This window comes from Lactuca virosa, chromosome 2 (assembly GCF_052849685.1).
Source record: "Lactuca virosa cultivar CGN04683 chromosome 2, Lactuca_virosa_CGN04683_v6, whole genome shotgun sequence".
NCBI lineage: Eukaryota > Viridiplantae > Streptophyta > Magnoliopsida > Asterales > Asteraceae > Lactuca > Lactuca virosa.
In genome coordinates this window covers 115,700,460-115,713,778 of record NC_136427.1, presented here as the reverse complement: position 1 = coordinate 115,713,778, position 13,319 = coordinate 115,700,460, and the positions used below count along the sequence as shown (strand labels likewise).

Genomic DNA, 13,319 nt, shown 5'->3' with positions numbered 1-13,319 from the left:
TTCAATAATATTTTAATAGAATAAAAATATGAAAGAACATCATTCTAACAAAAAAAATATTCTGACAGAATAAAATCGATTATGTTTACAAATTACGTTAGAATTAAAATTGAATTAATTAAAAAAATTCAAATTTTTAAAATTAAGAGAATTAATTATCCCTAAAAATCCGAAAATTTCCTTTTAGGATTGTAATTAATTGTCCAAAATACCCTTTTGTTAAAATTTAAGTGATTTTATGATACATGTTATCCCATTGTAATATCATACACTCTCAACTCATGTCCATTGATTAATTTCATCCGTTGGTTCAGATCTATGCATTCTGGCACACAATAGTTAGTAAAAACAAAATAACCTAAGTCTCTCTCTCTCCCTCTCTCTCTCTCTCTCTCTCTCTATATATATATATATATATATATATATATATATATATATATATATATATATATATATATATATATATATATATATATATATGAGACAGGTCTTACCCTTGATTTGAAAGAAAAGAGGGAAATTATAATCACACAACATTACTTAGATGATGAAGACAGTCAAAGTAAAGTAACTAACATAAGTTGAATCAAAACATTCAACTCCAACAGAATAGTAGAGAGAGTTATTCAGTGTTAGTTAATCACCATGGAATCCAATAATCAGTCAGCATTCAAGCACTGACCTCAACTCCATAAACGAGGAACAGAAGCTTTCAAGATCTTGAGCCAACTTCTCTGACAACATCCCACTTGTCTCCTCCACCAGCATACCACTCATTTTCTGCAAGCTGCTCCTTCTTTCTCCCTGTAACTCTTCTTCTCTTTTCATCTCCATCTCCATTTCTTCTCTTAGTATCATCGTCTCTTCCTCTTTCACTTTCCTCTTAAACAAAAACTCCACAAACTCAATCAACAGATTCTCGAATTCCATTAGTCCAGTTTCTTTCATCTCCGACACAATCTCTCTCTCCTCGACCACGGTTCCAAGCTTGGTTTCCGTCTCCTCCATGGACTTGGTGCACTTCTGGATCTCTATTTCAGCAGCCTGGATTTCCCGATCCAGATCCCGTAACTTCCCGCTAAGTCTTTCCGATTCCTTCCTCACAGTTTCCAGTTTTTCCCGATCGTGATTCATTTGAAGTTGTAGCTTCGTCTTCTCCTCTTCCGATTTGAGTAATTCGGTTGCCTTGCCGCCGATTTGCCAGTTTGTGTTCTCGACGTTGACGTTATCTATGGCCAGGAGAACTGTATCCTTTTCTCGTTTCTTATTCTCTTCCTCAATTTTCAGTTTCAAAGTTGCTATGTTGTTCTTCAACTCTGATTCCGATTGTTTAATCGTTAAATGTAATCGCTCGGTCTCATCCTTGGTAGCTTCAAGACCCGCGAATTCTTTCTTCTTCAACTTCAAATTCAACGATGAAGCATGTGATCTGGCCCTCGTCTGAGCTTCACGCTGTTGGAAGTAACCAAGAGATGAAGAGAAATTCGCCATGGAGAATCGTAGTGCGGTTAGCTTTCTCTCGAGCGCGGTTTCCTGTTCTTTCAGATCGGAAATAATGAGATTATACGAGGCGTAATCCTTTTGTTTAATCTCAACCATAGATTCCAGTGATTGTATATCCCGTGAAAGCCGATCAATCTCGATAATTCCTCTCTCGAGTGACCTAAACAAACCGACGCTCTCTGAAGATTTTGAAAGCATTTCATGTGCTTTATCTAACTTTTCCCGGAGATTAACGAATCTGTCTTCTTCTACCTTTGGTTCATCAACAAATTTGAAATCTTCAACCATCCTTACCTCCTCCATGGGACTGGTAGAAGGTTCATCTAGATCAAGAAATTCGCTCGTTCTCGGACTAGAGCATTGACTGTGAGTGTGTTCCTCCTGCTGCACAGCCACTTCTACTAGATTATTTCCACAAGATAAAGCAAAATCTTCGTCCAATTTGATTTCATCCCCTTCACAAACTTGAGATCCAAAAGCGTGTTCTTCATCAACTCCCACAAAATTAGCATCTCCATCTCCATCACGGCTTTGAGGTTCAGTTGAAGAGATGATTCTTTTCAACTCGTCTCTTTCTTGCATTGCCTTCTCATACAATCCCATCAATTTATCGTTTTCTTCATGCATTTCAATGAGCTGATGCTCTAAATTCTCTTTTTCTCGTTTCAAGTTCATTTCAAGTTCCTTTTGAGTTAAGTGGACGTAGTCATCAATTTTAGCCTCTTCAGCTTTGGTGATGTTCTGTTGACTGTCTGCAACTGCTCGCTCATAAAGTTCAATTAGTTTATTGTTGTCATCTATTAGCATCTTGATTTTTGTTCGTAATCCATCATTTTCTTTAGACAATATGATCGCTGTTTCATGAGCTTCTGCTTCTCTTTGACTTGCAGCTGCAATGGCGTCAACCATGGTTTGTAGCTCTCTTTGATCACTTACAGCCACAGTGGGAGTGGGTGTAGTTACTAATGGGAACTCAAACTCTGTTTTCTCAGTGTGGCGAGGAGTTACAGGGTCCTGCAAAAAAAAAAAAAAAAAAAGAGCAAAATCATATCAAGAACCCATATTTAACCCAAACCAATGAATCCATGGGTACAATACATGGAGACATTGAACTGAACCTGGACATGAGATGTCTTTCAATGAGATTTATTTACCTTGAGGCTGAAAAAGTCGCCATCTCTTTGACTGTCCATCATCATGTCAATGCCAATATCAAAACTTTTTTCCTGGTTCAGTGCATTTACATTACAATTGTGAGGAGGAAGAAATTTGAAAAATGAAAAATGAAGCCAGAACCAGAGCCAGAATACATTAAAGAAAGAACATATTGAGTCTGTATTGTAATGGCTTGTAAATAAATTATAATATACCTTAACTTGTGGAATCTCTGATTCATGCATTAGTTTCCAGTCAAGTGCTTCCAGCAGCTGCATTTGTGCAACAGCATTAAAGAAGAGTGAAATGTCATTTGTCAAAAAGGATAAATAAGTAAAGTAATTTTAGCATAAGTAGACCTTATCCTCAAGTATCATGATCTGTTCCTTCATGCTTTCCTGCTCCCCTTCCTCATAAAACGACTTTAATCTGTATTTTATGGCAGAGAGAGAGAGAGAGAGAGAGAGTTACAAGCATGAAATATGTGATCCACTCAAAGTCGTATTGGGAATGTGTATTGGAAAACATAAATAAATAAAAAATAAAAAAGTAGGATGAAGACAAAGTAAGTGAAAGAAAGACATGCCTTCTGATCTCTTCTTTCAGTCTAAGATTTTCCATGGCAAATCGTGTGACTTCTTGGTTCCTATCAACCTGGGAGCGTAGGACTTCTAACTCCTTTAAATGTTCTTCTTTTTCTTTTAGCAAGTGCGTCTCAGCAGAGATCTTACCAGAGACCACACCCTCAAGCCTCTTTACTGCAGCCTCACGAAACCTTAATCTCATTTTCAATCCCTGTATCTCATCTTCCCTTTGTTTTGCCTACAAATACCTCAAAATAAACAAACCTTCTAATCTAACTAAATCGTATATATATACATATATTCATGTAATAAAAGGATTAGAACCAGCTACGTTAAGTTACATACCAATTGCATGGCAGCCTGGCTTTCAGCGGTTACTGCCTGCAACGTCAGGTCTTTATCTTTTTCCCTCCTAAAAGCACCAACAAGGGCTACTTCATACTCTTTCTTCTGCAAATAAATTACACACAACCTCAACCTTTCTAGAATTATAGCTTCTAACCATCTTTCATTCCAAATGCCAAAAAAAACAACTACTAACACTGTACTTTCATTTATTTGTTAATCACAAACACTGTATTTTCAATATATTTCCTAGTGTACTTTGAAAAATCTACTTAACTTGGTAATTTTTTTTAAAAATACAACCCTCGGATAAGAATAAACAATAAATGAAAGTTGAAAACTGTAATAAGCGAATAGAAGAAAGTTATTTTCAACTGAAACAGAAAATTAAAAAGTTTATGCCTTTATTTTAGCAGTGACAATAACAAGTACCTGAGACATCCGTTTAACAGCAGTAACTGGACTAAATGATCCCTGAAACCCTTCCCATCTGAAGCCTCCCGGAGATCCCACCGCCCAAGCATCATTTTCATGATTCCCAGTTCCAGTTCCCCCATTAATCACGCTTTGCAAGTGAGATACTTCTTTCTAACAACCACAAAATCTTCAATTACAACCAATGTCATCCAAATACAAACACTGGGTAGATATTTTTTTCAAAGTAGAAAAATGCTATAATTGTTTCAAAAAAGAAATATAGAATTTGGTTAAGGGATGAAGGTGTTAATGAAAAAAGATATATAAGTAAAACCTGATTGAATGCAATCAATAACACAAACGAGACTGGAAAAATTGAAGTAAAACCAACCTTAAGTTGTTGAATCTGCATCCTCATAGCAAGAACATCTCCAGAAGCATCTTCGTTTATGGTAGCCTGAAGAGATAAAATTTCACAGCGCGCACTCGGTAAGAATTGCAATCCAAGTCAATCAGTTGAATGGTTTGACTAGAAATGATAACTATTTATCACAAGGACATACATGATTTTTGATGTACTTGGCACGTTGAGCAAACTTGAGCGTGCTCAATGTCTCCAATGAATTGCTGCAGAGTCAGTCATAATACATTTGTTAATAATACTTAGTTTATGGCCAGGACTAGACAAGTTTTCTGTAGCTTTTTTTTTTGGATGTTCTGTTCAGGGGGGACGAGGACATTCATGTCTTTTGCACAAAAGAATTGCAATTTTTGTCCCATTCACATCAATGTCTAATGCAGTACAACCTACTGTTATGTCATGTAATAAGTGTGTAACAAACCTAAGTGTGACAATATTCCCAATAGCTAAAGCTGTTATGATGTACATCCACTATCTATTTCGATTTTTCACCAATGTGCATGATTTGCTTTGGCAACCATATCACCCTTAAAAGTCGGTGCTTTTTAAACATCATTAAAAGTTGTAGATAATTAAAACAAAATAGTTTTTGAGATGCAACTGAACCAATTCTCAAGAAACCTTCACACCATGCACTCACCAACTAGATGGACTGATATTAGCAATTATTGTAGTCTTTGAATTTCCTCCCAAAGAATCCTGAAATCAAGCAATCTACTGTATTAGTATTACATGCCAAAGTTTTTTTATAGGAAAAAAAAACACCAAACCTGAAGTAAAAATGTGAGCTTTGAATCACGATATGGAACATGAAGAGATTTCCCATTTGATACATTGACAAGGTTCATGATAACAAGTCTGCATATGCAACATGCATGACAAATAGAAGAAAAATTAAGTTAAAAGTAGAGTTAATTAGAAGAAAGGCTATTTTTTTATAAACTCGAGATGTGCATAATAAGCCTGAATTAAATACCCTAAAGTTGAAAGTGATTTGTTTATATTGGTGGCTTCTTTAAGACGTTCTCCTTCTGCACCAGAACTTTTCTGCCTGCATAATATTTAATAACAATAGGTATCAGTCAGCACACAGTCCAGGGACAATGTCACTAAATAAAAACCTAGTTTCACGTTGGTTCCACTTCCACCTAGCTACCTTAAACTTTTAACAATATTTAAAATTTTATAAATGACTTGTTGCTGATGTGGACCTATGACATGGCAGATTTATTGAAACCATTTCAAGAATCCTAGCCAAGTTTCAATCGTGTTCGAACTTAAACTTGGTTACTATTTAATGAAATTGCCAAGTCAGAGGTCCACATCAGCAACAAGTCATCAGTAGAACTAAAAATCTACAAAATTTTATTAAGAATGGAATACGGAACAAATTGAAAGTCTTCAAAAAAGTTGAGGTACATAGTTGGAACAGATGTGAAACTTGGTTACGAAATAGTGCCGATAAGTTTAAAGGATATAAAATGTTCACATTCTACCTTTCTGAGCCTGCCAAATCCACAAGATTAAGACGGGCAAACCGATGATGTGTCACACCTTGAGAGTCCCACTATAAGAAAAGAAGTTGGTTAAAACTGAAGAGTATTGATTTGAATGACTATGATGAGATAATGACATAAAAAGAAAGGCAGGCAGCTACTCACTTTACTTTCTATTATGCATGTAAACACACTATGAGACCGACTGCTTGCGCGATTCATATTTGTGGAGGCAACCTTTCTATTTGCTGCACCCTGAAGTACAAAAATAAAGAAATGAAGAAAAGTAGGATTTCAGGATAAGATTTTAATGGATGGAATGGAATAGACAGTGTCATGGACCCAAAAAGGTAATGCAATGAATCATTACATTCCATGATCATGTATCCATATTAATGTTTGATTGGCATGTATAAATGGAATGAATACTTGGAGTTACATATATAAAAATAAGTTATGTTGCAACTTTTCATTACAGAATGAAAATAAAGTAAAAGAATCTACCCAGGCTAAGGAATGAAAATTAAGGAATCGCTTTTTTTTCAGAAAGGTGAGTGTCCATTTCATTCCATCTAATAAAACAAACAGTTTGTTTATTCTTTTCCTGATTGCAACATAACAGAATGTGATTCTATTCCAACTTGCAATTAGAAACATAAACTATTGATACTGACTACTGAGAAGTGAGAACTCATAGTGGACCTGAATAAGTTGTTGTATCACATCTCTAGCACTTGTAACCTCAATCTCCTTGAGATTATCAACATACACCCCTTTCTTAGTGTCTTCTCTTATCTGAAATATATACACAACTTTAATATATTTTATGTAGTAGCAAGAAAACCATAAATTGTGTTTGATACTTATTTATGATGAGTAATCAAACAAGAACTTTATGTCAATACACATGAGTTCTACGTTAAATTTGTAATGTCATAAAAGACCCATACAAAACTAGCTCTTCAATAATCATGTAATACTTCTATTAAAAAAAAAAGGGTTAAAGCCAAAAATAGCAATGTACTTCCATTGATTTGTTTATTATAGTATCCCACTTTCATTTCTTCCTATTAGAGCATTGTACTTTGGAGAATCTACCCAACTATAGCAATGTCATCCAAAACAAAAGCAGTTTCACTGCCATAATTGGATAGTGTCCTAATTGGATATATATATATATATATATATATATATATATATACATACATATATATATATACATATATATATATGGAAGTAGAATGCTATAATTGGGCAGACATTTCAAGGTCATTGCCTTAACAAGAATGGTTACAATGTTATAATAAAAGAGGGGGAGGGGGGTTATATAGTAAACTAATAAAGGAAAGTAAATTATTAGTTGAAAAGGAGAGAAATAAAGTTATGGTAAGTGTGACCTGTAAATTGGTGGATGATGGATCTAACAGGTCAAGTATTTGCTCATTGTATATCTCCAAAAACGAGCATTTACAAGTGTATTGTATTTTTTCTTCCCTTCGAGCCTCCCTTTCCTGCAACACCTCGGTTGGACACACACATCAGTATCACATTAGATTGTGAACAAGATCTTTTATAAGAATCTCAACCATGACATCAGAATAACTTATACAATTATCTAGAAAAAAAACAAAACTTATTGTACAATTTATGTACATGCCAAAATTCTCATCATAGAGAGAGGCAAAAGGAACTCAAGGAAAGATTTTAGATGAGTTTATTATAGCATCTTACTTTTACTGCTTCCTATTACACCATTTTACTTTTACTAATCTACCCAATTATAGCAATGTTATACAAATACAGAGCCATTTTCACTGGAATAACTGAGTAAATTATTGGGAGTATAATGTCATGTTAGAAAAAAAAAAAAAAAAAAAAAAAAAAAAAAAAAAGTTATATTTTTTAAAGTACAATGTGTAAATAAGAAAAAAGAGTGAAATACAATGGTGCAACAGAAAAAAAAATGAAAGTAGGCAAACATATAAATGACAGTATGTTGTTATTTCTTGCATTTGGCCATATAATAATTACCTTTTGTATCCGTGTAAACAGATACTCAAAGACCCTAGGTGTCATCCCAGAATTGACACTATGTCTTCGAGAGCCTCCATCGATATCCCCAAGCATAGTGTGGGTCTTTCCACTACCAGTCTAAAGTTAAACAGTTAAAATAATGTTACAAAAAAAAAGTAAGTTTCCCCACCAAAAATTTTGCAAGAAGAATAAAAAATAATAAAAGCAAATTTTAGGAAACACCAACATAATCTACCCATAATAACAATGCAGTTACATTTCTTTCCTGATGATAAAAACATCTACCCCAAAACTTGTAAAGTGCTTACAAGTTCATTTTCCATTTTCTATTACAAAAAGATAAGTATGTTACCACTTTGGATAAGAAATTGTAGAGTGTTGTTATTGTGTGTAAATTAATGCAAGTACCTTGCTATTCTATTCTAGGTAATATATAAAGCACATTTTACATGCTTAGGTTACATATTGGGATTATCGGTGAAAAAATATATAAGTACATTCTTATTATGAGTGAAGAACCAAAGTATGTTGCTACTATGGATAAAAAATAACATGCACAGTATATTAGTAAGAAGAGTAAAGTATGTTGCTATTTCCTGCAATTTGTCCATAATAAACTGTAATCTATATTAATATTCAATCAATCAATCAACTATAAGCAGAAATGCAGAAAATAGAATATAAAAATAGGCAGACTCACTTGGCCATAAGCAAACATGCAGCTATTGTAGCCGCCCATGCAGTTTTCCACCATTGGTACTCCAGCAACTTTGAACATCATTTCCTACAATATTGAAAGAAACACACAAATGATGTAAGTGTACTCAAAAGAAATGAAACACATCTGGCTAACATGTTCTTCAGCAGCATGTAATACTTTGAAAGATCTACCCAATTGTAGGAACATCCTCAAATACAAAGCAATTTTAACTTATAATGTCCTAATAAATATAAACTTTAAGTAGTACAACGTTCTTGAATTGTACAATGCTGTGGTAGAAAGAAAATTAAAAGTAGGATGTTTTAAATTTTAATCCACAAATAACCAGAAGTACCTGGCTAACATGTTCATCAGCAACATGGTCAAAGGTAAAGCGTGCTTCTGGGGGACCAGTCCATGTAATAGTTTGACTACTTCCCTGTTTGACACATCTACTTGGTCCCTGAACAGCAATCTCAGAATCGCTTAGAGGTCGTACTCTTATGATAACCTGCATTCAGTAACATTTCAGAAATAATTTTTTTAAATCTTGGTCTTAGAAATTTTAAATTTCAGGAAGCTAAGAACCAATTGATCGTCAACATAATTTATCAGAATAAAAATAGAATAGCTTGGAATGAAACCATGAGAAGAATCTATAAGTTATAAAACTTTGGCTAGCCTCGTCATTAGGTTGAACTAATTTGTCAAATAGAAACCCTAAATCAGTGAGTAGTACCTGCACATTATGGTCTTTCCAGAAGGCTGGATCTTCTCGGAACTCAAAACTATCGTTCAGATTGACCGCAATAGATGAATAATCGCCCCTATCTCTGAAAATGGAAACGGCAGATGAATTCAAAGGCGTCTCTTTCATTACTGACTTGAAAAGATCTGGCGTGCCCCTGATCGTTGGCTGCATCGATTCCGATGGACGGCAATGTTCTTGGTAACCAAATCTAGTCTTGAAGTCGCTCGAAGTCTCAGAAATGTGTGGCATTGAGCTGATGAGAGAGAGAGAGAGAGAGAGAGAGAGAGATTTGGGTTTGTATTCAAATGGAGTGGAAGTGTGGAACGTTAGGGGGTTTCAACCTTTCAGTATTTGAAATTTTTGAAATGTGGAGGCCGCGTCTGGTTTGAATTATTCGAGTCTAAAAACTAAAAAGTACATGTTTAGTCCCTCAACTCTTAACTTTAATCAATACTTTTCCTTTTTCCAAGTTTTCTATAGGTCAGTATGGTAATGCATAAATAGACGTAATTAAATAGTGATCAGCATGACCCGTGGGACCGGACCGGACTAGAATAAAACCGGGAGCGGACCCGGACCGAACTGGATTATCATATTAGTAGGCCGGTTTTCGGGTTTGGTTTTTATCAATAATCGGGTTTCGGATTTGGACCGGACTGTACCCGAATTAAAGGATTTAACCCGGACCGGACCGAAAAACCAAAAGTTATTTTCTTTTTTTTGATCGACAAACAGTTGGCGAGAATTATCAAAATAAAAAAAATATTGTCCGATTGAATTGATTCAGCCTCTCCTGTGGATCACATTATAGTGTCAATTTTTTTTGGTTTCGGTCTCTTCCCTTGATCGCATTATGGTGTCGATTTTTTTTTCTCGAATAAACAAAAGTTATTTCTTAGTACAATTTTTTTTAATAAAAATAGTGCAATTCTTTTTTTAAATAATGCAGTATTTTTTAATAAAAATAATGTTGCTAAGTGCAATTTTTTTATAAAAACAGTGTAGTTTTTTTTATATAAAAATAGTGATGTTAAGTGCAAATTTTTTATATAAAAATAGTGCGGTTTTTTTTTCATAAAAATAGTGTAGTTTTTTAATAACGTTTGTATTTGTTTGCATACACGTGTTCTAATTAGAGTCTCGCAGCGTACCGTTATATTCATCTTCTTTTATGTAGTTTTTTAGTCGAATTGTGCAAACAACAAAGATACGAATGATGGATGTTACATAAAAAGATTATAATTTGAAATAGAATGCTAGAGAGTAACATGACAAAGAAAACTTGAAACCGTAAACAACAAACATACGAAACCCAGTTTACTATCAAGAAGAAGATTTGACCGAAACCGTAAACAACACTATCAAAGTCTAATTCGGTCCAAAACCCGAAACCCGGTTTAATACCCGGAACCGGACCGGACCGAACCCGGACTCGGACCCGCTACACTAAAAAACGGTCTGGTTTTCGGGTAAGGTAATTCACGATTTTTGGTCTTCGGGTTTTCGGTCTTCGGACCGGTCCGGTCCGGGTTCGGCCCGTTGCTCATCCCTATAATTAAAAGTGTTTTAATGTGCGGCAGACTCCCTATGGGAATGAAAGAGACGGGAAGCACGGTAAGCACGGTACCAGCGGGAACACCACCCAGACAGTGTAGTACCGCTCTCATGCATATGTTATGCGTAGGGAAAGATAACCATTTTCGATGTGATTCTCTAGGTTTGGAAAGGGAAGAGAAGATAGAGAAAAAAAACTAATGTGGAGATGATGTGGCATGTTGGAATGTTGAGATTGATTTTTCAAAAGAAGAAATAATAGATGTTGAAAACAAGTAAATATATTATCCTAGAAAAAATGATTTTTAAGATAAATATATAATATCTTAAGTTACATATTTTCCAAATATTCATTTTCATTCTCAAAAAGTTGTAACATTTATTTTGAAAACATACATCCAAGCAACTTTTTATAGATAAATGGGATAAAAAGAATTACCTCATATTCCATTGTCTTCAACTCGGTCAAGACATTCGCGTCGTTGATACAGATGTTAGGTATGATTTATATGGCTACACTTGACTTATGTGTATTGTATTGATATGTTGGGTTGTAGACTTGGGATTTATTTGTAATGTCAAGAAATTGGTGTGGATGAGGTTTTTTGTTATCCATAATAAATCTTCATCTTTTTGTTAGCATTTGTAGTCTTTAAGTCACTAATATATATTGATAGTTGACATTTTTTTCTTTTCCAATGTGTCAATTTGGACTTGGATATAATAACGCAAAAATACATTTTTAATAAATTGTTTTTCTATCATGTTTTCAATTTTCTGTGTTCGTGTTCATAAAGCCCCGTAATTTTTATATCAAATAATATAGATTGGTAGATTTAGGATTTTGTAGTTCACAGGTTATATGTAGCACCCGTATTATGGGGTGATTTTTAAACCTTTTAAATGAAATTATTTTGAGGAAGTAAAATTTACAAAATTTAAGAAACTTTAGTTTGACTTTAACTTAACTAGGTTGGGTCCAAATTGTTAATAATTTAACTAAATGGATTTAATCCAGTAAAATTAGAAGTTTGATGTTTTATTTAGCGTCATTTTATGACAACTAGAACTAGACAATCTAAAACAGTCAAGATGAAAAAAATGGATAAAGACTTAAAAGGGTAACGTATTTTTCGATTTGTACACATTTAGTCACTGGTTTTTTTCCCATATTTGCCCATTGAACTTGTTTGAACCATTCAAAAAATATCCTTATGACCTTCAATCGTAGGTTTAGCCAATTTCATGTGTATTTGACAGCTCTCTCGATGCTCCGGTCATCTTCTCCGGCAAGACCCCGGTGTTCATGATTTTTTCGGCGATGCTCCGGTCTGTTGTTGTTCTTGTGTGTGTGTGTGTATTCAGTTGATAAAAAAACACCCAAAATTTCATGTGTGTATGTATTCATCTGCAAAAACCCATAAATTCATAGATATGGGTTTGTTTATCCAAACAATCTGTGCATCTTTTTTTTTTAAGTTGTTTCTTCAAATATCATATGAACACATAAACTCAAGACCCCCAGATCAGATGAACACACACACACACACAATGATCTTAGTGGTTTGTAGATCTTCATCGTGTTCATCTTTTTCCCAAATCCGATGTTCGAGCATGTTCATCTTCTTTCCAGAAACAATTTCCAAGAACAGAGAAGACATTGATTTTGTGTGAGTTGGTTCAAAGGATAATGCATCGACGAGCTTGTACATTGTGTTGCATAGTTTGTACTTTGTTGAATTCCAAGAACAAAGAAGACGAATATGATGAAGACGATGAACATCAGATCTGGAACAACACTCTGATTTCAAAACACGATGGAACAAACTTCGATTTCAAGAACACGATATATAAAACATGGTGATCCATGACAGATTCGTCATCAGAAACACAGAAATCCAAAAACATTGTTCATCGTGTGTGTGTGTGTGGAAATCATTTTATTTTTGGGAATCATTTAAGTACACATACAAGATGAAATCGAAATCAAAGTGTTGTTTCTGGAAATCGTTTGATTTATGAGAAGAAGAATATAAAAACGATAAAGATCTACAAACCTTGAAGATCATTTGATTTCTGGAAAAAAGATGAACAGACACACATTGATTTTTATTCAAGAACACACTTTATTTATGTTCAAGAACTTATACATGCTTTCAAAACTTAAACAAGAACAAGATGCTCTTATTGAATTCAAATACCCAAATATGATGTGTGTGTGTGTGTGTTCTTGTGTTTTTTATTTGAAAATCGAGATCTGGTGTGATGTGTATGTGTTCTTTAGTTATTGATCTGAAAATTGAAACCTTACTGTCACAACTAGCAAATTTCGGTTAAATGTTAATCCTTGTGCAAGAAA

At 34.3% G+C, this 13,319-nt stretch overlaps 1 protein-coding gene across 2 annotated transcripts; it reads right to left on the bottom strand.

The window, feature by feature from the left end:
- Nucleotides 1–496: 496 nt before the first annotated feature.
- Nucleotides 497–9,734, bottom strand: LOC145159383 (P-loop containing nucleoside triphosphate hydrolases superfamily protein). 2 transcript variants are annotated; one of them, XM_079078343.1, is made up of 20 exons: nucleotides 9,395–9,734; nucleotides 9,011–9,166; nucleotides 8,656–8,739; nucleotides 7,953–8,072; nucleotides 7,319–7,432; nucleotides 6,624–6,716; nucleotides 6,087–6,176; nucleotides 5,922–5,992; nucleotides 5,402–5,476; nucleotides 5,196–5,283; nucleotides 5,066–5,124; nucleotides 4,568–4,631; nucleotides 4,396–4,461; nucleotides 4,020–4,175; nucleotides 3,588–3,692; nucleotides 3,245–3,480; nucleotides 3,018–3,087; nucleotides 2,874–2,930; nucleotides 2,658–2,729; nucleotides 497–2,517 (listed from the first exon to the last, which is right to left on the bottom strand). In XM_079078343.1, exons 1-20 carry the CDS (start codon nucleotides 9,653–9,655, stop codon nucleotides 664–666), a joined length of 3,891 nt encoding a protein of 1,296 aa, XP_078934469.1. In that variant the 5' UTR covers nucleotides 9,656–9,734; the 3' UTR covers nucleotides 497–663. The 2 variants fall into 2 exon arrangements, with proteins under 2 accessions (XP_078934469.1, XP_078934470.1); XM_079078344.1 differs by having other exon boundaries at nucleotides 3,588–3,689.
- Between the last annotated feature and the right edge of the window lie 3,585 nt (nucleotides 9,735–13,319).

Coding starts and splice junctions, on each gene's coding strand:
- LOC145159383 (XM_079078343.1), bottom strand. CDS start 9,655: ATGCCACACATTTCTGAGACTTCGAGCGACTTCAAGACTAGATTTGGT. Junction 5,477..5,921: donor GATTTGGCAGGCTCAGAAAG/GTAGAATGTGAA, acceptor AATATTATGCAG/GCAGAAAAGTTCTGGTGCAG. Junction 4,632..5,065: donor AATATCAGTCCATCTAGTTG/GTGAGTGCATGG, acceptor CTGACTCTGCAG/CAATTCATTGGAGACATTGA.